General features: G+C 41.8%; 1 protein-coding gene across 6 annotated transcripts in view; it reads right to left on the bottom strand.

Annotated features, from left to right (window-relative positions):
• Positions 1-25,757, bottom strand: part of kiaa2012 (KIAA2012 ortholog) — a 67,767-nt gene that overhangs the window by 27,614 nt on the left and 14,396 nt on the right. For 5 of the 6 annotated variants that reach the window (XM_088606695.1, XM_088606696.1, XM_088606699.1 and 2 more), the window contains exons 4-13: positions 24,502-24,667; positions 21,940-22,107; positions 18,711-18,907; positions 17,860-18,046; positions 16,720-16,859; positions 15,143-15,323; positions 12,573-12,776; positions 10,733-10,885; positions 9,747-9,878; positions 9,012-9,080 (exon numbers count right to left, since the gene is read on the bottom strand). In XM_088606695.1, the coding sequence (XP_088462821.1) occupies positions 9,012-9,080; positions 9,747-9,878; positions 10,733-10,885; positions 12,573-12,776; positions 15,143-15,323; positions 16,720-16,859; positions 17,860-18,046; positions 18,711-18,907; positions 21,940-22,107; positions 24,502-24,667 (1,597 nt within the window). The remainder of the gene's footprint in view (positions 1-9,011; positions 9,081-9,746; positions 9,879-10,732; positions 10,886-12,572; positions 12,777-15,142; positions 15,324-16,719; positions 16,860-17,859; positions 18,047-18,710; positions 18,908-21,939; positions 22,108-24,501; positions 24,668-25,757) is intronic. The other variant, XM_088606697.1, reaches the window with a different exon arrangement.

Here is a 25,757-nt window from a genome sequence, read left to right as displayed (position 1 = left end):
GAAACAGGAAAAGCAAAAAAAAAAAAAACACTAAAGCTGCAAACTGGCCGGAGGCTAATCTAAGGGGACAATGAAATGAAATCCGAGAGAGATCCTTCTTCTGTGTGAACTGCTCCAGGGCCGGATTTCCCATTAGGCACTGGAGGTAGGGCCTACGACATTTTTAGGGCCTACAAAGGAGGGAAACACTGATGACTAATGAAAAACGAGCTGAAACAACATGCTTGCGATCGGCTCTAGGTGCTCCAAATCAATAATCATACACTCTCTAGCGGCTGTTCTAGACACTAGAAGTATCGAAGTGATGGTCGCTAGACTCGCTCCATCAGTCACGTGGTTTAGCATTAGAAACGTTAGATAGTGCATCGTGTCAATCAACATAATTCAACTGGCGTTTACCCCTCTTTTTGCACGTTTCGGAGTGAAAGTGCCTAGGGCCTATGGACACCCAAATCCGGCCCTGGACTACTCTGCTCTCGCCTACATGTAGTCTCTTATCTCTCCCTGTAATCTGTGCCACCTCTGCTCCTTCTCTTCCGCCTCATAGTCTACACTCCCTCTCTGTCACCCCACCACCACACACACCTCAGTATCCCGGTCATTCTCCACCCTCACCGCTCAGCCTCAGTGGAGGACCGGGCTACCCGCAGAAACCAGAGCGGCCCAGAGCAAACTCCCTTTCACCAACCTCCTCAGAAACGCTCTTCAGACAGCACTTGTGACCTCTCAGCTCAACTACATCCTTCAGTAACCCTAACCCCGAATTGCACTGACAGGTCTCTATTCTCATTTTGGTAACGTCTTTTGGTAATGTCATTTTGGTGCCATTACTCTATGGAAACACGGAATACTGCTTTGCGCCCGCAATGCCTGTGTGTGCTTAATTTTTGCCCTGCACACTTGTTACAGTTATTTACCAGCGTAATTGTTCTCAGCCAAATTGTAATTCTGATGGATTTAATTGTACTTGCATTCCATCATGTCCATTTTTTTAACTCTGGCAAGCTTGGTATGTTGCCCTGGATAAGTGCAAGCACTAAGCAACGATATCACAACATAATAATCTCCATAATTTCAAACTGCCAAAGTGGACAAAGTCCTCCCCATTTCAACTGCTTTATGACACACACAAAAACGCAAGATTGAATTTCACTTTCAAATTCATCTCCTCCTCCATGGACATTTTAAACTCTTAATAGGTTCCCTGAGCACAACACTAGGCACAAAACCGAGCAAACACAAACACAGCATACGTGGGAGATGGGCCTTATGAGTGGTGCAGCTCCTGATGGAAACGCCCTTTCTGTTATGCTTTTGGATATTCATTCTAAAAAGTGAGGAGAGGTTATTGCTTTTGACACGGAGTAATGCTTTTCCTCCAACTTTTGCAAAACGTATTTTGCGCAGCTTTTAAAAAAAGATTTATCTGCACAGCTCGCTGCCTCCCATCGCAGGGCAATTAAAAAAAAATGCCTTGCATTTGACATAAAGAAAAATGACAATCTTGGGGCAGTAAATGTCCCTTTGTTTCAGTGAAGAGGGGGAAATATTAATGTCCAACATGTAAACTGAGATTACATGCTTTTAATAGCCTTGCGTGTTCTACTGCTGTAATGTGTTTCACAAGTCATGATGTCATCACTTCTGTGCTCTCATCTATTTCTGTGATGGACTGCTTAGCAGTACCTGTCATTGCTTGGGCACCACATAGCACATTAGGCAAAATGCTCTTCTCTATTTCCCCATTCATCACAACCGCTGTTCATCATAACCTCTATATGATGGAAAACCATATATCCTGTCTACTACAAAACAGATTTTTTACAGGCTGACAATAAGTACATATATCATGCTAGAATGCCTTACGAGACAGGAGTCTTGGTATGTGTTAGTCCATCCATGAGATTCACGCTAGCAATAGGCTTATAGTTTCCTGGACTTGCCATTGAAAAACTGCTCACTCCATCCATTCATTTTCTAACTGCTTCTTCCAATTCAGGGTCTCAGGGGAGCTTGGCTCTGCAGTGGGTGCCAGAAGGAAATCACTCTAGATGGGACGCCAGACCATCAAAGGACACACACACACACACACACACACACACACACACACACACACACACACACACACACACACACACACACACACACACACACACACGGTCGGGTTTCCCAGACGTCAACGGACCTACCAGTATGTCTTTGGACTGTGGGAGGAAACCGGAGTACCTGGAGCAAACCCACACAAACACAGGGACACCATGCAAACTCCACACAGACAGCACCCCAGGAATCGAACCCGGGGCCCCAGTGCTACGAGGTGCCACTGTGCCACCCTGTTGCCCTTTTTTGTACATATACCCAAAATATTGCTTTATTTATGCAATATTAAGAATTTATGCAAACGTTCCCACAAATTACAAGAACAAAATGTGCTTTTTGTTAAACAGCTTCATGAAATGAAATGGCTTAATAAGATTTAACACTGTTCTTTTCTTCTGGATATCTATAACAGGGCATAGAGACTCATCAACATGACTACATTCTTTTATCTACTAGCTTTTAACGTGCGTGCTTTATAGATCAACTCCCATGTACCCTTTGACTTAAGGAAAGTTAGCGCGCTAGTCCTAGTCACATAAACGTGCAGTATGTTTGTGAAAGTTCAGTGCAAATATCTGTGAAAATGTTTACAATTCAGATAGCGAACCTGAAGGGTGTGCTTCAGGACAAACCAAACTTGGGTCTTCCCTCTAATCACAGAATAGAACAGCTATCGTTTTACCTGCTATAGGGGAATGGGGGCTATGAAACCTTAGATTCAAATAAAGGGAAAAGAGCATTTTCTCTTAAAGAGAGTGATGAATCGAAGAAGTCTTTCAATAAAGATTACGCATTGCTTCTGTTACTCAGTTTTAAACACGCCAAGGATTTAAACAAGGCCGCTGATCTTTCTCAACATTTCCTCTAAATTACATTATTGGATTAGGCAAGTCATGCGATTCAATAGGACAAAACCTTCATCACGATTGAAAAGAACCTTTAACAGTTATGTTCTTTGGCTCATCAGACCTATAAGAAACGAAGTGCACTCTTTCAAACAGCGTGTAACACGGTTCTCACTGTGGCGCACAATCACCTTCAACTACGACACATTGCAAGAGAAAATGACATAAACACACATACAAATCCTATCCGTTCATGCGTGTGAAGTCAGGAAGCTGAGCGTTGCCCAGACAGCTTTAACTTTTCAAACAAAACGTCCAAGTACATACAGTGAGTTTTGTCATTTGTTCTGTAGGAATTAATAAATTAGTAATGGATTTGTAGGTGATAATAAAATAAGTTTAGTGGGTGAAGTACCTTTGGACATATACAAATTTCACTATACTGTATTGCATTTACAGTAAGTAAAGTGTTATAAAACCAGGTTTACCACTGGTCTTTAAAACTGTAACTACAGCTTAGCCTCTACATTTAAGATTTCTTTGTTACTTATTAACAATTAGTTAGTAATCATAATTTGTTACCTCAATTAGAAGTAGTGGACGTTTCTTAAACGCAACAATACAACAAGCAACGACAGTGTTTTATTTTCTGCGGGGTTTGTGCGGTGTGCTTCCTGTTGATTTATAACTGAAACCACTGGAGAAAACCCAGCAGGGTGCTTGGGCTGTCCCAGGGCAACTCTAAATCTGCAAAAAGTCAGGGACGTTCCCTCCAAACCCGGGCTTGATCGAGTTTGATATAGTCCTCCCGCTCAAAGAATCTTTATTTAGAAAGTGTCAGTTTCTGAGGAGGCCCAAAAAGGGAGGTTGCAGGGGAAAGGGAGGGGAGGGGTGGTCAGGTTTCTGACTAGTGACAGGATAAAGGAAACAGAGCAGTGAGAGAGGTCAGGTTGAGAAAACACAGGGCCTGTCAGTCAAAAACTCAAGGCCCAGGATTAGGGCCTAGCCTGGGGGAGATCAGGTTTCACTGTCTGGGATACCTCAGTAAGTGAAAAGAGAAACAGATGTTGAGCTTTCAAAGGAAGGGGAGTGGGGGTGGTGGTGGTGGGGGGGTGCTTCAGAAACCCACCCCTTTCGAGCCCCTCTGCATCAAGTTGCCTTTTGTGAACTCAAACCCAGGAAAGCGAGTTGCATCATTTCAAAATTTTCGGCAGGAAAAAATAGAAACCGTATCTTTCAAAGACCTGTGGCCAATTTGTACAGTAAAAAGAAGCAACACGGGCTCACAAGGAAACAAAAACAAGATAGGTAGATACTTCATTGTCCACTGCTGTGGAAATTTGTCTTTGGCTTCTCCCACAGACGTCCAAAATACACAAGCAAAACAGAAGAGTCCCGTAAAATCACAACAATAGTATGTGACACATAAATTAATGGATCAATAAATAGGTAGTGGGGGGACTGCATTTGCAAACATTCATTTAGAAGTTTTAGATAAGCCAAACTAACTAAAACTGAAACAACACTAAGCATATTTCCTTTTATGAAGAACACCTTTCAGTGTTAAGGTGTCTTTAAAGAACATGCAGTTGCTACGAATTATGGGAATGCATGTTAATTAAATTTTGCAGGTTCCCAAATGTGTACGTCCGCTTGTGAATTATGAGACAAATGAATGCATAAAAATGAAAAAAGAAAAATCAACAGATGGATGAGGAAAGGGAAAGAGTTTGTGAAGTCTGCAAAACGAACTGTCTCTTGGGGATCGGGAGGCCAAAACACTCGTATTTCTTAACCCCCAACCCTGCCCTACCCTTCTCCTCCCCCTGCTTGAGTAACATAAGCACTATACCTCAACGGACTGAACAAATAAACAGCACTGATTCATTGTATACACATCTTCAGAAGTAGAAGACTAGTTTACTTTCCCTTTATATCAGACAGATCCCATTTACTAGAGAGGTGGATGCATAGGAAACTGTTCACAGTCCTTCAATTTTGGATTACTCTGTTCTGGGGGTATTCTAGCTTTCTGGCACGGGGGGGGGGGGGGGGGGGTCTTTGTGTCTTCTAAAAACCGACAGCACGCATATGCTGTTATGTTTTGTTTTTTTGGAGTGTGGCCAGCTCACCAAAAGTACGACCTTCAAAGGTTCTCTAGAGAAAAAAAAAACAACTCTACAGGATTAAACTGCAGTCTCAGGCTGCACCATCTTTAAAAAATAACCAGAATTAGTCCTAAAGGAGAATTGAGAGCACGAACAAAAAGCATTACATGGGACATGGGGCAGCCTGGGTTCACCTACATGCTTTGTTCAGAACCTTAAACTGTTATTTGTGAAGGGTTTTCATACAGCCACTTTCTAAAGACACCCCCAAATTATTACTGATCCACGCATTCATTATCAGAAAGCCACTTAACCAGAGGAGACTCATAGCAGGGTTGTAGGGCACAAGCCGGAAATGAGAACATGCAGACTCCATACAGACAGATGCCAGGGCCCAATTCAAATCCAAGATCCTGGGCCTGGAGGTGTGATATTCCAATTCAGTGCCATGAAAGTGGCCTTGAAGGATCAGGACACACACGATTCTTTCACAATACATGTTTTTGTAAACACCAACCAGGATTCCCTTAACTTTATGACAATAAGCTTAACCAAACCTTAACTTTATAACAGTAAGCTTAACCTTGGGTTTCCTTTTCATCATGACAAAAGCACTCTGGAATCCTTTGGGACGAACATATTAATGTGAAGACTTACTTAGTGAGAGCACCAGGAAAGATACTGCACTCTTGAACTGATTCCAACACAGAAATCCCTCCAGTCATGAACAAACTTTAAAACAGTAAAACTCCCGTTGTGAATTTCTGTTCCCTTCTTTTACAACAGGGGGAACAAACTGTACATTCTGCCGTTTTTTTGTTGGCAATTTTTTAGGAAATTTGAGAACTCCACCTACTGCTCTCTGTTGTATTTAAAAGCTAACAGGCTTGGTTGGGGGATACAAGTGGTGTTTCCTCTGCAGGCAAATGCTCGGATTTTCTCCCCCTTCCTGGAGTTCAACTATTTTCTCCTATAGAATTTCCACTGCACAGCTGCTCAGATAAAAATCTGAGGGGATCACCAGATATCGAGGCCTGACTCCACAAGCCACTTCGAAAGAGTCTCTGCAAGGGGTGTGCTTCTCTTGAGTTCACTTTTCAGGATGCTCTTCCTTCCTTTAATGCTTTCCTTACATATTTCCCTCTGGCTGTAGCGTCCAGCTGCTTAGCTGAGGCTCCTCGGCAGAGAAGGTTTCGTCCCCAGCTAGCACTGTTTTTGTTCAAGTAAAGAAACTAGTCAAGACAGAGAGAATTTGCTGGAAAGGACAGGGCTTGTGTCCGGATCTAAAGCGAGGCCTCGGATATCTATAAAAAACTACTCCTGCAGAGGGGATGGTAATGTGTCGAGTTCATGGGGCTGGCTGTGTACACAGCAAGAATGTTTGAAACGATATGTTCGTTTGCAGAAACCCAGTGGGATTTAAGAGGCCGGTGAGGTTAAAGATGTTCTGGCAATTTATTACCAGGCCCAGACAGGGCACAGTCCCAGGATCAGAAGTGAGTTTGAAAAAGTACTGTCCATTGAGATGTTAATGATCCTGTCGATTCCTATGTGACAAAATCCCTAAACTTCTGTGGAATTCTATAAGGGTGATAGTTTTGCATTCTGAACGCTATGCATAAAACATTAACATGACATTTTTGGAATCAATTACTGGTAGAGCACATGGATATGACAAAACTCTTCTGCATTATTTCAAAATCTGTAAAATGTTCAGTGACCTGGCTGTTAAAAATAATGAAAACACATAATTAGATGTATAACCGGCAGAAAATCAATTATCACAAATTTACCTTAGAAAGAACTGCTAAGTACAATAGTGTATTTTAACCTCAATATTCTGATTTGCATATACTGTACTGTATATGATATGTTGAATACAGTAGATATATGCATGAATGTCAGATCAATTTAAGAAAAATTAGGGCAATCTGCAATACTATAACTTTGTGTCCTCTTAACATTGAAAATGACAAGGATAACCTTCTTTCTTTTTAATGTTGGCCTTTTAAACAATTCCATATGCATGTGGTATATATTGTCTTGGTACAGCTTTATCTGAATGAGGCTAAAACAATTCGTCATGACTCCTTTATAATTCCCACTTGACAATATAATATCCTTTACAACCCTTTGTGCAAATGACATTACAGGCACACAATTTTTCATCCTGGTTTATTAGACACTTACAGAATTCCACAGAACTTTAGAGAGTGTCAGTCAAAAGCTAAGAGCAGAACTCCAGATAGAGAGATCAGCTGAAAATGAGGAAGAAACTATTAAGAACTTGAGAACTGACAGACCTCTCTGCAGATGCAGCTCAGCAACGGTGGTCCTGGTATGTCTGTTAAAATTTTATTTGGCTGTATGCGTGTTGTTGTGTCGTGTTTGCTACCGAAGGAGTTACGACAATGTTTTTCAGCCTCTTGTAAGGAAAGTGCCGTCGGTGTCTCTGCTGATCTTAGAATCCTGGCTGCCAAGTTCCAGAGACCTGCTGTGTGCAGGATCTCCTGAGCTCCGGCCACAGTTGGCTGGACTCTGGCCAGGCTCGGTGGCCGGTGTCAGGATGATGAGTCGCGAAGACCGCAAAATCGCAAATCATCTCTGCTTGGGATTAGAAAGGGCTATCAGCTGGGGCCGACTCATCTCAACGCTTCACTGAACAGGAACCCAGAAATGCCAGATGGGAATCAGCATTTGTTGAGTTTAATCCCCCTCCTGCCCCAGACCTCAACTGCTCTGCTGCTTCTGATAATTAGGACCAAGGGACAATATCGCCTACCTCACACTATCAGTATTACTGGATTTCCCGCTGTACGGTACCTATACTCACATCAGATCAGCCGCATTGCTATTCTTTGAAAAGTCTACGTCATCTAAGGAGAAGAGGACACTTATTGGTTTCCTGCTTCTTAAAACATACCTGAAGACCATGCGAACAAGATTTGGATTGAAGTGTGAGATGGTACGTAAAAATGAGAAACACCTTAGATTAGGGAAATGCACACGCGATTTCCAATTGTGTATGTTAATTAAGATCACCAGTTTCCACTGTAAATAAATTGCTTGGCAGTAACAAAATCCTAACCCTGATCACAACTAAAACCATACCCCTAATAACAAAGCACAAAGCAGCATTTTGCATGTATGTTATTTTATTCCGATTCTAGGATTGGTAGAAACACAGTTAATAACTTGCTTCTATGAATGATGCCATCACTCCAAGCTGGAGGCAAAAACAAATACAACAGCATTAACTGCAGGAGAACCCAAAAGGCCCGGATTGCGTTGCAAATTAATGAGGACTTAATTATTTTTTGGGTGTCAACCAGGGTAATATATCTTTACTCTGTTTGTTAAATGAAATATGTAGTATGTCATCAATCTGTTCAGACAACACTTAGGGAAAAAGGCAGCAGGAATGGTTTCTTTCTTCAGGGAGAAATACGAGTTACCTACAGAGCCTCCTAATAACTGTGACGCCTCAAGCTGTTCCAATTGCAAACACGCCTCACTCAGAAATTAACTGACAACGTTCTGTCACAATGTTCCTCTCCTTGGCTCGGCTGTCGGTTAAGAGTTGTACTGAGAGAAAACAAAACCAGGTCCCGCGCACGAGAGGTTGTTTTTGGTGCAAACGTCTAGTGCCTGCAAAAATCAGCAGCAGGTCTAATTAAAAGAAAACATTTCAATTCATCATTTGTAACGCTTGGTCAATTTAAGAAACCCACATCACCAGAAGAAACCCAGAACACCAGAAACCCACTATAACTTCAGACATATTATAGCAGACTGTGCTCTATAGGGGTTGATGGATGAAATGAAATGTTAAAATGTAAATAGAAAAACGAAGAAGAGATGTGAAAAACCTGCACTGCTGTATGTGTATCTCGTATTTCCTTGGTCATGTTGACAATCTAAGAAAAGTAAAGCAATACTAACTCAATCTGGAACTGACCTGTACCTGGCTGCAAAAATATCTTCCAGGGCTGTTCTACGATGACATCCGAGGACAGGATTTGCAGAGCTGAAAGGAAACAGGTAATATTAATGAGGTCTACATGTTTCGAATCTTTGTTCTCTCCTCCCGATGATGCCCCCTGGAGCTCTCAGACTGATGATCCAACCCCACTCTCCTTAGTCTGTACTTTGCCTGCTTTGGCCTTCCTGTGCCTCAGAGGTCAGAGGTCAGAGGTCACCACCACTCATCTCTCATCCCAATCTGACCATACTCTCTAAGCAGCAGCAGTGTGGAAAAAAATATTGATCAATTATGGAACTTTACTGCAATACTGCAGTGAGGTCCAGTTTTCTGCTTATTAAGCTTTGTCTTTAAATGTATCAGTTGTAGCCATAACAGTCTGTCATTATAAGACAACACAATTTAATCGAACAGAAGCTGGTGTTATGATAGATTATATTTATGCATTATAAATTATACTTTTTATAATGTTAAGATTATTTCACTCCAGCCTTCAGTTCAAGTTAATACATTTGCTGTAGTTCAATTATTGGTTTCGCATAACTTAATTGTTTCTAAGTGCTTTTTTGTTTCCAAAATAATTGTCTTCTGGCTGTATTTTCTAATGAAAGAAGTGATAACAAACCCAGGTATTGTGTATTTATATAAAGGTTTAAAGACATAAAATAATTTTGGCTTTGTTGCTAAAAAGTTTATTTTGGGGGGGTAGACCTTCATTTTGTGTGATGTCATCAAAGAGTAGGTCTTCGCCATTTTCTGTAATAGGCCCCCAAAGAGACAAACGCATGATTTCTCCATCCGGAGCCATGATGAGACATCCTACTGAGCTGCCTCTGTAGCTTTCTGCGAAAAGAAAAAAATAATATTACAGAAAAGAGCACTCATTAACATTCTTGAAACACAGTCCATGTTTAAAATGGTTAAAGGTTCAAGCAAACCAGGAATGCAGTCTGTTGATATGTATCCACAGATGTTATAAGCAAAAAGATTTTGCAGACCAGGTGGCAGGATAACACCCTTTTACTGCCTTTAATAACTATTTATATTCTGACAAAGGTAATCAGCTGGAAGAGCTGGAATATCACTAGGATCACAAAGCTGCTCAGTGGGGTTCTTGAATCAATAAACTACTGGAAACTCGATGATCAAGATTAGCCAGATAACTTCCTGCCATTTGGAACCTGAACTACATTCTTGTGTTTGTGAATTTAAGCACTTTGTAAGAAATCACGATTAAGATAAAACAAGGTTTTAAACAAATGAGGAAAATAGCAGACCTTGATTTTATGTGGAATATAGTTGGATTATTATAAGGCACATCACTGTAGCTCCGTAATCTTAATTGATTGTAATTTATATACACTCATCGCACAAAATATAAAAACGTGACAACATTTAAGTTAGCTGAAGTAATTAACTTGATTTGTTAACAAATGCATCTCGAAAGCGGGACTTTGACCTGTGTGACAGAGGATGAGGAGTCTGCACGGGCTTGGACTCTAAATTTAATTGAAAGAAAATACAGAAGACTAAAAGAAAATTACTCTTTTTTTTGGGTTTAAACCTATGATATGAGAATAAAATCTCCAAGGATTATTGATCCAGGCAACTATCCTATCTGTACTCACAGATCACTGCTTGTCCCACTGACAAGAAGGTAAGCTAAGATACAATTAGTTTTCCCAATAGGCTCTCACCTCTCAGGACCTCTGGAATGCTGCCCCGAATAATGCCTGTCTGCGAGTCTTTCTGGTCTTTGCTGGGGTCTCTGAAATAAGCCATGGAGCTCTGTCGCCCTGGGCCTTTCTTACCAATGATGGGAGGCAGGACACCAGCGGTGAAGCAATCGTCTACAACCAAAGAGAACCTTTAACAACCACTGGAGCTTTAAAATTCATAATACACTCCCGAATTCAGTTTGCCAAGTTTCAAGCACTGCAAGCAGTGCAAGCACTTAGAACTTAGTAAAAGAAAATAGGTGACATCTGCACACATAAAGCAAATAAAAGATCAATAGTTACCTAAAGAAAGAAGGTATCATCAAACCTTGAACATGCTTGTATCCCAGTGGATAGAGAACTGATCACACAGTCATTACTCTGAGCCACAGAAGATCAAAGCTATTCAAGGGGCATTAGTTGAAGTAGATACAATTGTTCATAATGATATGATATTGATTAGAATTTATTGGATTGACTGCAGTAATGGTGTTGTGTCAGAAGTCGCCTAACTCGTTGTTAAAAATGGGACAAACAGGGCAGCAATAAAACTAAACAGCCGGTTTGGTTCCCAGTGAAGATCCCCAAAGCTTGCAGGATTGCGGTGATGTCAGTGAGAGACACACCTCTCCACCAGTCAGAACTGAGCCTCCTGATTGAGCCTGTAGTGTGTTGAAACACATGGCTCAATGAGTAGGTAGGTCTTAAGACAGGGGTTGCCACTATAAGGTGCCAACAAAATAAGAAGAATACAAATTTCTCAGTGGCAACCCTTGGAATCATTGTCGTCCTACATCCAAGATGTAGAGAAACAAGTCATGATTCCAAGAGGGGTCAGCATACAATAAGAATAAAATAAACAATTTGAACTTTGGGGTCTGTTCTTTCGATCCTTTGGAATGTTCTTGATCATCACAGGTTTCTCCTCCGTGAAGTGAGTTTCGATGGTTTATTACACACTTAAAGGAAGAAATAATCAGAAATCCTTGGTGCCTTAATGTCTTTTCCATGCCCTCGTGAACCACCATACATGCGTGAATGTGTTTAAATAGTTCTCTAATACTCTGACCGGCTCACTGCTACAGCCCTCCACATCTGGGTTAGATGAAATGCCCCATATGCTACCTTTAACACATGCACAAAGTCAAGCCATTAGGTTCTTATCTGAAGCTTTGGCTCAAGTTTTCATTGTTGCATTTCTCTTCCAACTGGCTTATCATGGCCATCACAGGGAGAGTGGAAATGTTCTGCCGCTCCCTCATTAATTAAATCAGCTGGGCACATAATTTCTGTGCTGGACCAGGTTCACATGCCTTTAATGCAATAAGGAAAGGATCTGAAACGATTACTGTTGACATGTGAAAAGCTTCATGGAGCTGCTTCTCAGGTTAGTTAGTTCCTGTCTATCCCCCAGCGTCCCTTTGGTTCAGCGAACGCCTTTTGACACTTCGTAAAATCTGTATGGAGCGGGGGATTTCGGCTCTACCTAACAGCGTTAATGGATTTCCCTGCCTCAGTCCCTCAGGAGCGCTGAATGTTTAGATTTTCTGAAAACTGCGATTAAAGGACATTTTTGGGGGGTTTTAGAAACTTTCAATTGAGTGTTTTTAGTTGCAGGCACGCAACGGTTTGGAAGGCTCCATCAGAAAAAGGCAGCCTCCCAATCTGTATTGTATCCCACCGCGTGTAGGACACAGGGGCACATGGATTGCATAGCGGCCTTTTTGGGGAGTAGGCAGGAGTCAGTCTTATCTGGAAACGCGTGTGACAACTGCACTGAACGGCGCTTGACAAGGTGGCAATGAGAAGACCCCGTTACCTTGATTGTCTTCCTTCAACTCCGTTCTGTCCGCTGTGTGTCTCTGCCCAGACCATTCCAGCTCCACCTCTCTGGGCCTCAGGACAGGAAGGGCCCTGGGCATCTCTTCTGCGGACGCCCCCTCAAATCTCTTTTCCACTTCCTGCTCGGGGCTGCCGTGAAGGTCGACCTTCATCTGGCTTGGTTCGGCGTGATGGGAAACATCTGAAATGTAGATGGCCTTGTCCGATAAAAATAAACGGTTCTCCGGAGCAGTGAGAAGAGCATTTAAGAGCCAGGCATTGCCTTCAGAAAAGTCAAAGTATTCTTATTTTCACCAAAATGGTGTGCACAAGCATATGAAGTCTAATTTTATTGAATTTGAGAGGGATATATTTACAAACACAGTGACATTGTTATTACATTTGCCTTGCCAGAATAAAATAATACCTTCCAATCATATAATATTCTTCAGCCACAGGGACCAAAGGATCTCAGAGTGCTTCACATATAGAGGACTCATCTCATCCACCACAGAGGCACCCACCTGAGCAATGTGCAACCACCATTGTGCCCTACTGCACAGCAGATCAAGTGGAGAAGTGCAAAAATGCCTGATTGTAAAAGTCCAGACTAAACTTTAGCCAGGACTATCAGGATTAACAAAATAAATTGACGTTATAGAAAGAGCTTACAAATTTCGAATTAAGCACAAAATCGTGAAAATACTGTAAGTTGCCGTGTTGTCACAAAACCCTGGTCTTGCCACGGGCGAGAGCGAGAGTTCCCACGAATGTGCAACGTGATGTAGCCCTTCCTGCTCACTAGTCACTGTAATGACTGATGTCATGTGATGTATGAACAAATAAGTACAGGTTGTGCAGCAGACCTTTCACCACATTAATGTTCCCAACACGATCAGCATGCAGAGTTAACAGGTAGTCTTTATTGGCAACACCTTCTCAAAGTCGAGAGCAATATTTCTATTGGGTTAAAAGAGATGCATTCGCAAGCCTGCTTCTTTACGATGTGATAGGGCCACATCACTTCACTGGAAGTTTTGTTGCCGTGTTCTGAATCGCAGAATTTGGCACTGTGCATACCTGAAAAATTTGGTCTATTTTGGGATGCAAATTGGAGGTTTTACACGTTACTGTTTACTTTTATAGTGGTTTGAAATGCACTCATCAGTACTGATTCTTTCTAACCCCAAATATATAACCCCTATAAAAATAGTGTTGCATTTCCCTTTTAACAACCATTCTGAAGAATGACCCCTCACAGTATAACACAGTATCCCTGGTGATTGTTTTTTTCAGGAAATTCTGGTCCAAAAGAATGAGGTCCACCTACCAGTCCACCAAAACCACTTTGGTTTCCCTGAGATCACCGAATTCAATACTGACCAGACCCAACCCTGATTAATGTCTGAGATCTGACCAGATCAGGCTACAGGCTGGTGGCGCTGCCACAGACACCTATGAATGAATACCTACAGATGGCAAATAATACCCGGGACCAGAAAGAAAACACTGACATAGACCCATTAGAAGGAGGAACTTCATTTTCTGCAGTAAGCTCGGGGACAATGAGATCCGCAGTCCAGCAGTTTCTGTAGATCTCTTTTTAACACTTCAATTGTTAATTGAAGTGAAGAACAATCATGAGTCAAATCTGTAGGTCAACCCTGGACTAGATAATTAACATCTAGTGCTGCATGTGAATCTTGAATGTCTGGCTCTCAAGTTCTTTACTTCAGGCATTCAAATCAGTGGGAAGTGGGCACTTCTAATCAAATTTGCTGATTAAGGTGACCTCACATATGTTCTTTAAAGGTAATATCGAGTTCAAAACAGTTATACCTTCATATCTTGAACTAAGCGCGTGATTGTTACTGGTAATTACACAGAAAAATAAAACAGCACATGTATTCAGATTTTGAGAGTATCTGCACATTTTTGATACCAGTATATTAAAACAAATTCCCAGCTTAGGGTATGTAACATGCATTTGTATTGACATTGAAGTCATTTATATGGCCCACAATCAAACAGCATCTTGAATATGAGTATGATTTAATTATAAAAAAAAAAATTTTTAGAAGCTCATATGTGAGTTTTCAAGACATCTATGCATATACAGCATGACGTTCTTAGTTTATGAAAAATAGGATGTGGCTGAAAGGAGTTGAAGGTTATTAAATTAAGTTAATATTTTATTATGTATTCACCATGCAGCATGTTTCTTTTAGCCTTGCATAGACTTTAGTTTACGGTTTTGGGACTATAATACTACTAGAATATATTCATGAGGACAATTTTGAGGATATGCAAGAAACTTGCTGGTTATAGCTGACATGCAGCTACACTCTATGTGCATATACTTGACCTGATGCTTCCAGCTGTCCGGAATTTAAAACTGAGACACATTTTGAAATTCTGTAGACTTCCTCCATTGCTACAATGAATATAATGAATTTGCCTTAATTAATAGAGGATATCTGTTCATCTTAACTTAAGAAATATAAGAAGGCATGGGATGTGCTTCCTAGGCAGATATCAAAGATACTCAGAAACAAGCAACTAGCCTACCTTCTGATTTCTGTCCATAGCCTTTTGCTGCGTCTCCTGGAAATAACATGGGAAGGATGAGCATCTCTTTGGGAAAATCTTTCTCCGGACATTTCTTTCTGTTTGATTTCCGAGTACTTTCAGGAACAAATAAGGCTGGCAGTGTCAGTAATTCCGCTCCCTCTTCCACCAGCCTATCGGACTGCAGGAAAAACAAAACACCAGTAATTGGGTAAATGAGGAGATAAGCAATAGAACAGCAGTCAAAATGAACCCTGTTTATTGTGAACACAAGATTGGGGGAGTCAAAATTGCCCGTGCGTCTGGCAGGCCTGTCTGTCTGCCCTGAGAAACAGAATTCGAAAAGGCATAGCCCGCCGGCATTCAAGAAAACTGGTCAAACATCGCTAGACGTTTTTTTTTTTGCATTTTACGCAGCTTATATTGATATTCAAAAAAAGGTGGCACTTTACTTTCTTAGTACAAGAAAACGGTGGCAGCATTTATGGGAAAAAGTTCTTGTTTGATATAGGAAATAGATACTTATTGTGGTCGCATAAATACTCCACTATGCAATTATATTAAATCAAGATGTATATATGGAGCGCACAGCTCTATTCAAAATATTGTAAAAAAACTACCAGGTTCATCACCTGCCTGTGTAAGATAATATGACCACAAATACACAAATGAGTCCTACTGATATGATCAAACACCTCCATCACACTTTCTCATTGCTCAAACTCTTTTTGATGGCGGTCGGAGTTGAGCCTCTGTAGAACTGTGCCTGTTGCCTAGTGCTCACAAACACAATCATCTTGAACCATCACTGATATCCATGGATGAGTTGGTGACTGGTGTATTGGAGCTGCTGTGACCATGACCCAAGCAGAGCCATTATATGGCATTTGAGTCCTCCCACATTGCAGTGGAAAAGAGATTCCATGTTCCTGTGGCTTAGACAGTGGAATCAGCCAAAAAGCTATAGGAACAGGTATAGGTTAATTCCATGTTGACAGAAAAGAAACACAGGCTGTGGAGCCTTCTTCAGGTGTGAAGGAGAGGGGGAAATTAGCAGAATAGCAGAACTTAGCAAAATAAAAGACAGAGTAGTTAAGCAGAGGTGGGGAGCAGGGAGGAATAGGGCATGAAGCAGGTGAGAATGAGTGTCCAAACTCAGGGAGAACAGGAGCAGAGCTGAAATCTGTAAATGAACAGCAAGGATTTAGAAGGAGATGAGTCATTGAGACAAGGGGGAAGGTGTGATCTACAGTAAGTTTCAGGAACATATTTGATTTCAGGGGACTTTCTGTGCTTGGAGTTCTGAAACTCCTCTGTGAGATCGTGGCTGTTAGAGGGGAACTATCAGTTTAACAAGCTATAGACTTGACAGCTCTTATTATGAACTAAACATGGAAGCATTATGAACTAAGCAGTGTGTAATTGCAGGAATCATTAGAACACTTCATCCCATATTAGTACCAATAATAATAATTATAGCAATTTAGCATTGAAGGTAATCTAACAGTACATAAAGGGATAAAAGTCTCAGGCTGATAAAAAAAGATAATAATCAAGCAATGACTTATCACCTTTACCTCTGTTTCTGCTGTTTCATTCATTGGATGTAGCATAGACACCATGCCTGTTGGGATAGGAGGGAAAGGCAGATCCAGACTGCTAGGATCCAGGAGGGTCTTGTCTTGTCTGTCTCTTTGGTCATTTCTGCTTGACTTTGCTGGGGGGAGAGAGAGAGCAATGCAGGCAGTGTCTTAGTCTTCCAATGCCAGGTACTGACACTTACACTAACCCAGCATTCAAAAGCAGTAAAAATCCGGACCTGTCAGTATCAGTGAACTTCACTGTGCAGGCCTGCATGCGAAGGAACTGCTTTAGTGCCCTTTTTGTTTTGCGTTTTAGGGGGTTGTTTTGAGAGGCAGTGCCGGTCTCCAGTCGGTGGTGGGGTTGAGGCCGGCTTGAAGCAAATATAGGATCACTCCTCACACAGTTTTCATTATCATCTCAAAACACGAATGGTTTGTAAAGTAAGGTAAAGTAAGTAGAGGGAGTAATATTATTTTAAACTGGAGGAGGGGAAGATTGCTTTCAAAGCTGCTACAGGTGCTATTATTGTTGTTAGTAGTAGTGGTTGTAGTAGGAGTTATAGGGGTAGTGGTAGTAGTTGTCACGGACGTCCAAAGGGACTAACCGTGGGGAGCAGGAGAGCGGAAAAAGACCCATATGCGTAGCGGCGAGACGGGAAAAAGGCCCAGGCTCATAGTGCAAAGAGTTCAGGAATGCCATATAGAAACCTATGCCCTCAGGGACCGGACGTGGGGCGCCCTGGTGCTAGGCGGGTCTCAGGACATCCGAACGTCAATGCTGAGCGAGGACAGAGTGCAAGACCCGGAAATATATAGCCCAAGGGAAAGAGAGGGACAGGAAGGACAGCAGACCGGAAACTAGGGACAGGACAGAGAAGGAGCGCCCTCTGGCTGCAGAGGGCGTGACAGTAGTAGTGGTAGTATTAGCAGGAGTGGTAGTAGTAGTGGTAGTAATAGTAGTATTGGTTGTGGTAGGGGTAGTGGTAGCAGTGGTAGTAGTAGTGATAGTGGTAGGGGTGGTAGTAGTAGTGATAGTGGTAGTGGTAGTAGTAGTGGAAGTAGTAGGGGTAGTGATAGTAGTAGTGGTAGTAGTAGTAGCTGTCATGGGCAGAGGCAGTGGGTGATGACACTCACACACTGAGCTTTTCTTTCCCCCTGCCAAGGTGCCTCCATAATAGGTGATATAGGACCTCTGACTGTGCAGCTGGGAGGAATCGATGGAGGTCGTCTTCATGGAACTAGTGACAGTGACCTCCTTCTTGGGAGCTTCGTTTTGCCTTTCTTCAAACACCCCGTCCCAAGGCTGGGGAGCTCCGCACACCTGACACACAAAAGGAAACCAATCGGCCTTGAATTCTCAGGATTCTGCTGGGTCAGATGTTTCACCACGATGAAACTGTAGGCAAGCTTCTCGGCTCGTTCTCTGTCTTACAGTGCAGCAGCCTGAGCAAAGACCAATGTGTCCACACCAGAAAGAAAAAAAGACACCATCTTCTGAGATCTGTTGTTCAAGGCTGATTTCAACCAACAAATCTACCACCTAACCTTCAGTGGGTTGCCAGATGTCAGTTGCAGGGTGATATAGCTGCTGGCATTGGCTTGTTACATAGCCCAGGCTTGAAAGTTTGATATCTCTGTCATAAAGTTCAATGAGTGCTTGGAGCAAGTACCTTCACTGCTCCAGCCAGAGAGGTGCTTCCTTCACGTTTTGATTTTCAAATCTCATCCTCATTTATATATGAGATTTATATATGAATCACCAATGTAGCTATGGAAACCTTTAGGGCAGCGAATGACATGTACAATTCCTTTTTATTTTGTTTGTTTCCTTCGCTTACTTAAAAAGAAGACTAAACAATAGCCAGACCACAGAAGACAAAAACTTCAAAACAGCAACAGAAGGAGAAGGAATTTGGGACGGGGGGGGGGCATGTCATTGCGTAGCGCTGTGGGAGAGAGATGAAAAGTGAGGCCTACTCCATTACCAATGTCTCCTTCAGACCCCCTGTGTCTCCAGTGTTTTCCTCCAGGAATGGGAGCTCCATCTCGGGGACAGGGCTCAGCCCGGCTCTGGGGGCCTCAGGCATGATGCTACACCTCTTCCTTCTCTTCCTTCCAGCCTTCTGATCCTCTAACTGTTTTGTGTCAACATTCTGCTTGTCCCGAAAGGGCCTGTTTGTTTCTGCACAATGACAGCACAAATTAAACCCCAAAACAAAGACTCTTTCAGCTTCAAAACCCACACAAAAAGCATCATTATTTCTATTAAGCTAAAGTTGATTAAAATGTACACCAGAGAATGCCACACAAACCCAAATTAGACACGAAACAAGGGAAATAATTGGTCTTTGTGAGCTATTTTAAGAAGAGCTTAACCTTAGAAGGTTCCTGGGTAGCATGTGAGAAATTAATGTGCCTTTGACCGTTCAAGCACTGGCCTCCCAGAATTCCTTGTCTCATAATATTAGTGAGAGATCAAATTGGAGACTACTTTTGAAGGCTTCCCAGTGTCACCCAGTGGAATGCTCCACCTGGAGCAGAGTCTGGGTACAGCATCCAGCAAGTAACTATGTAAAGTCAAGCACAGCTGAAGTCTTGAAGGCTTAAAGTTGGGTAGGGGGCTCCTTAAGTTGAATTGACTTGACAGTAAGCACTGTGACTTGAAGGCCGTTCTTGGGTATGTAGAAATATCAGTAAGGCTCCACGTCAAACCTCTGTGTAATTTTTAATCGAGCTTGCGATGGAAAAATTAAACCAATGATGACAGCACACATTTTAGAGTATGCACAACTTTAGTCTTTTCCTTCTTCTGTTCTTATACCAAGAAGGCATTGATCAATAGCCAATTTCAACACATGGCAGGGCAAGGACTTGTCAATTACATTCTTCAAAATCAAGACCTGAAAACGATCCAGCATTTTGGCTTGATGACGAGTGACCTCTTGGGTTGGCTTAAGAAATGAAGAACTCGGGGTAGACGGCGTACTGTAGATTAGAAAGCCATCGACAGCTAAAACGTGGTCATCATTCAAACAGTTGCACAAAGGCAACTTACTGAATTTACGCAAGAGAAAAGTTCTGTCATGAAAGAGACGGCTTAACTGGAGTATTAGGGAAGAACAATCAGTATGCTTTGAGGGATCTGGACTCAGAGCAGCGCCTTACACAATGCCTTATGTAACAGGACACCACAGCTTAGAAAATCTGCGCTTTAGTGTAACTGGATACACAGGGTTTAGAAAAGATGTTCCTGCTTACCAAATAGTTGTAATTGTTTTGTTTTTAAGCAAAAGGGAACCATACAACCTCATACAATACAGGTCACAGCCTCAGAATGGATGTCTGCGTGTAGTCAATGTGTTTGACAAGGGAAATGGCCTCTTAGACTGGATGCCAAACCTCCAAAGAACTCTGACACCTTCCATTTTTGTTACCTGCTGAGCAGAAGCTGTATACGGCGGGGAAATGAACCTGCATAATTAAACACTGAGATCCAAGAGCACAAATCATTTGTATCTCAGCAATCCCCTAGACGAAATGTAAGAAGAAAGGTGTAGTTTGTTTCTGAGATTCTGAAACAGTTCAAAGAGATCACAGCAAAAAATAGAAAGCTGTTTTAGCTTACAAAATCCAAGGGGTATTAACCCGTGTTTTAGAAGTGTTTGCATTTTTCATATTTTGACCTGCCCTTATCTGAAGGTCCCTTTCTCAAGATGGTTTAGGTGCCAAAAAGGAACAACTTCAATTTTCATTTCAGTTTTGACATACGTCATTATAGCCCATACTGGCTTTGTAAAGCACTGTGTTCCAGATATTGTGCTCTATTTTAAGGTGTTTCCAAACACACAGATCATCCATTTTACCAACTATAGTGAAACATGTTGACAAAGTTTCCCTTCACCTGCTGTGGTTAGTTTGTCATCTCATCACTGTGGCTATTGTACGGGGAAAACTTAATACAGTGACGATTCATGTCAACCACAAACACTGAGCATCTTTGAAGTGAGGTCTCAGACTGTCCTTACGGCAGACACATAAGTGCATTTTAGAAAAACATCATGGGATATAAACACATGTGGAAACACGGAGAAAGATATTAACATTAGAATTTCTTCAGGATACAAATTCAATTTTGTTGAAAAGTAATGCCCTGCTCGAGAAATGTTTGGGAATTTCTGAGATATGCATACTGCTGTGTCCTTCCTTCAATGTTGATAGAATGTATTCATACTCTCAGCCAGATTATCAGAATTGAATATCACTGAGGACCACAAAATCAAACAAAGTCATGGATCCATTAAGAACATAACTCAAACATATATTTTTGGAGTTCCAATTGCCATTTATAATTTAAAGCAATTCTTTGGAACCAGTCCATATTAAAGCCACCAAAGTCATTTTGTTGGTTTAAAGCAGTGGTTCCCAATACTGGGCCTGGTGGCCCACACACCTGATGGCTTGTGTTCCAGCCGAGCTCTCAGTTACACAATCAAACCCTTCACTGACTTGAGAATAAGATTCATTGCAAATGTTTGTTCCCAGCTCTTAAAGCTCTGATGGGGCTTAAGCCATTGCATTTTCCAATTGAAAGAAAATCCCAAACTTGTAACTAGAAAATAAGTAAGACTTCAATTCAGTGAAACACCAACCAGAGTACAAGTGTAAACTATGTGGAGGTGCATTTAATATTGAGAACAGGAATCATTTTTTGTCATGTTGTTGACATCGAGACCCCTGTTTCCTTTAAGAAAACTCTGGATGAGATCCTAAGATCAATAAGATGCTAACTAACCAATGGCCTCGATGTCTCTTTTTGGTTGTAACGTTTTCTGAAGTTGTAACTTGCTCGTGTTGAAGAGTAATGTATTGAGAACTCCTGGAGTGTGTAGATCTGTATTCTTTCCGTGAGTGCCCTTCCAGGTGGTCTCGATGCACACTGAGTGACCAAGCAGGTCCGAACAGAAAGAAAGTGAAATGTTTCTATCAAAGCCCCTTGGGGAAAAAAAAGGCATGTTCTCAAAACCAGTCTATTGTAGATTGATGCTTTTTGCACATCAATCGTTTCAATACCTTACTGGAAAATGATGTCTTGCAAAAGCCACAGGTGGTAACTAACCTTTTCAGATTTGGGGGTATGACAGAGGGATAGCAGGTGACATTTCTAAACTTAAAAATAAAAAGCAGTAATTAAGACCATGCCTGTTTGATCATTACCCTTGTCTGGCATATCAATCCGGCACTCTCCAACTTCAGGAACATGTGGCAGAGAGTCTTGGAAAACATTAGACAGTCTGGGTTCATTAGTGAGGTCACACTCATTTCTGTAGAGGGAAGGCGAGCTTGGGGGATTGTCTGGAACACCAGAAGGGTCCAGGGTACCACCTGCACAAAGAAAAGAGACTCCTTTAATCAATTTGCCTAAACCAGAGCTCCTCATGGTAAAAAGCAATGTCATCTTTGGAACCCTGTATATTTACTTGGAACACAGAACAAGGAGGGTGTATTTTAGTAAGAACAACTAACTCCATTTGATTTAAAAATGATTTGTATTGTCTCTACAGAAAGAAATGTATGGTAAATGATTAATCCGACACCTCATCAATATTAAAGCAAACAAAATTCAGTTCAGATTTAAACTCATGATAGAGGAATAATGACCTTTGAAAGCCATCAACATAGCGCAGGATTTAAAATAAGTCTTCAAAGATTTTCTAAAACTCTCACAATCCTCTTGTGGTTAATATACCCAGAGGTAGGAGATTTCATTAACATGGAGCTAGTAAATGTACCAGTTATATTCCAGTATTCTAAGAATTAACAGCTGAAAGTCTATTAACAATGGGGTAAGTGGGGTGGGTGTAGATAATGTGAAAATCCATGAGTTTGTTCATAGGCATCTGTAACAGCCCCATTAAAGATGATTCACCCCTGCTTGTGTAACAGGTGCAGCTCTGCTGTGCCTTTCCCAAGGCACAGACAGAATGCCACTCCCTAGACAGTGAACTCTTTTACGGCAGAAGACTGGGAGAATCCTACACTTCCGGGGTTTTTCAAAGGGGAGTGATGTCTGTAACACTCTCCGCCTTTAAACTCCTCTTCATCCCCCTCAGCGACTGACAGACATCAGCCTGTGAAATCCAAGTCACTGCTCCAGTGTGACAGGAACAGTTCCATGTTCCTCAAGGGGGTGAGGTCACTGAGCCCTGTTACATTGGCAAATTTGTCATCACAACTACAGTGTGGCCTCCCACTACCCACTAGAGAAGGTACGATTTCAAGTACCTTTCATTCACGGCATATTTGTGATTCAGGTGTAATTCTTTGCCTTCTGTTCTACAGTGGCTGTGTCTAGCATATATCTCTGCTAACTGTAATGCATTACGTTGCGTTCAATACAGTATTTCTTATCTGTGTGCCTTTCACACTGTCTCTATAGAGTCCCGTGACTCTCTTTTAATTGTAAGTTGCTTAGCAACCACTGAATAAGTAAATATCATAAAAAGAAAGTGGCCAGTGCCACATATCAACCCGCTACAACAAAAAAAGATTTAAAAAAACAGTTAAAGAAATGTCTTCTAACATCTCTACTTGGACTAAGCATGATGAACATGAGCATGCAGTCCCAAGCAGTATAACCAACATATTGGAGAGACAACAATGTGTCTAATTAAATTGTGCCAGTCAAAGAGACGCCGGTCTTTTCTTTTTTTTTTCCAGTTCAGGGTGGTCACTGTGGCCAGGTGGTGTGAGGGAATAAGTCAGTTCTTATTGCTCTGTCTTGCTTGTTTTGTTAGTTGTCGGCCACATGAAAACATTCATTCTTTGCTAAAGAACACACCAGAACAAGGGGTCAAGACCTTACAGAGCTCCTGACATTAGAGTAAAGAGGCGAGCCACCTGTTCACAAGGTAAGGCTTCCTGTTTAGAGTTTAAGAGGAAACAAAACTCTTTGAGACCTCTGTATTCCTCTCTTGAGTGTAAAGCAGCCCCCTGCTGCAGTGTTTCTTGAATGTGAGACATTTAGTGGAACAAAATCACTCTTATATTTTATTGAATGAGTCCACTGGTTTTCAAAGCTTGAGAAGTTGGCCAAATCTGGGCCTGTCGTTTGTCTGGCAGTCTATTTCACAGGTGATCAAATTCAAACATGATTAATTTGCTAGGGTAGTGTTCCCAAATGGTATTCTGGGAGGACAGACAAAGCTAAAACCCAAATACACTGGAAGTGTGATGACAGGCATGACTGCCCTCAAATCCTCACCTGATCCATTGAACTATGTGAGATGCGGTTTCTGGGACAGCCCACCTAAAGTATTCAAGTCAGCTACAGGCCATAGTAAAGATCTGGACTTCTCTTGGTAAAGCAGTCAGACATTTGCCTCTTGCCATTCAGTGTCACAACCATCTAACATACTTCTACCACGAAAAGGTGTATGAAATATTTCTTGGTCACAGCTAAACCTGATACCCAGCCTCTGTGATTCAAATATGAAAAACACAATTACTTCACAATGATGTGTAATATACTTTCACAAAATACATTTCCAGTAATTTGTTCCTTGATTCTTCTCCCTGCAAGTAGTCTCAAAATGCTTAGGATCGCTGCTGGTTTTAAGGTGACTTTGAAGAAATGGCCTTCTGTGCCCTCTTAAGGATGTTTAATTCTTAAGATACTCAATACTTTATCCAACTAGGCTCTGGACCTTAAACAATATGAGATATTTTGCTTTCTGTTCAATCAGATCCAAAGCATGATAATCATAATGGTTGCTGTACCAGGTAGTTGTCCCGCACTGGAGAAATTGGCATTTGGATGCCAGGTATGGGAGAGGTGTGCCAGGCAGCGCTTGGCACAGTACCCAGGCCGGATCTGTCCGTCCATCTGCTCCTCCTGGGGGTTACCGAGGAAGTGCGCCAAAGGCTGGGCATCACCTGGACCTTCCTGCAAATGAAAAGAGAAACTTGCCCATTAATTAGTGGCGGCAGCACCGTGTCCTGGTGGTTAGAATTGAATTGTTAGAACTGGGGTCCTGGGGTGCTTCTGTGTGGAGTTTGCATGTTCTCCCACAGTCCAAGGTAGGTTAATTGGCTTCTGGGGAAATTGGTCCTGGTGTGAGTGCGAATGGTGTCCTGTCTAGGGTGTATCGTGCCTTGCGCTTGTTTCTGGTCAGGATTAGATGGAAATGAAGTAGTTAAAAAAATATATGGACGGACGGATGCTTTCAACACCTGTTTAGGAATGCTTTATGTTTATTTTGGTCAATAGGAATACCATGGAATACTTAGAAATGTATCGTGGTATATCACTGTATTCCCATTGTCCCATAGTGAACTACAGTGAATGCTGAAACTTGTGGAAACAATAGGAAATGGAAAGCAACACCAGTGTACAACCGCAATAAATCTTGTGGTAATGTTACCGAGGCTAACTTTTGTCAGGGTTATTTCCAGGAGATTCTGTTGTGAGGAGAGGACTGGTATTTTGCTCTTGCCTCAGTGGAGTACTTGTCAGAGCAGATAGCAACACTACGGTTATCGTACAGGGAGATCACAAGAGCTATGAACAAACCACAGGCCCTCAGCGGAGTTATCTTGAGTAAACAAGCAGGCTGAGCACAAAACCAGGAGGTCACTAAAGGGTTAGATGGCTGAACATGCTTCAACTGGTTGTACGACTAAAGAAATGGATTTGTGTGACAGGAGCACCATTGAAAACGTCCCTGCATAACATTACAGCTTGGACCTCTGGACCTCTGGCTGGAAGACAAGGGCCTCCAGACTAATGTAACACAGATGCAGCAACTTAGAGGTCAGGCAAATTCACAAGACAAAGGCAACTAGGATACCAAGACACATTATGGAGGCGGATAAGATAGGATCTTTTGAAATCAAGCTTGACGTGCTGATAGAATCTTTTAGTGCATTGCAAAATGGCGAGGACTGCATGACTGAAGGCCTATTATCAAGATCTATCCATGCTTTTACAGAAAGCCACACATCCTTAGAGCTTTCTTATGTTCTGAGGTACTAAA

The sequence above is a fragment of the Lepisosteus platostomus genome, chromosome 14 (assembly GCF_059453375.1).
Source record: "Lepisosteus platostomus isolate fLepPlt1 chromosome 14, fLepPlt1.hap1, whole genome shotgun sequence".
NCBI lineage: Eukaryota > Metazoa > Chordata > Actinopteri > Semionotiformes > Lepisosteidae > Lepisosteus > Lepisosteus platostomus.
This window is presented reverse-complemented; position numbering and strand designations above follow the sequence as displayed.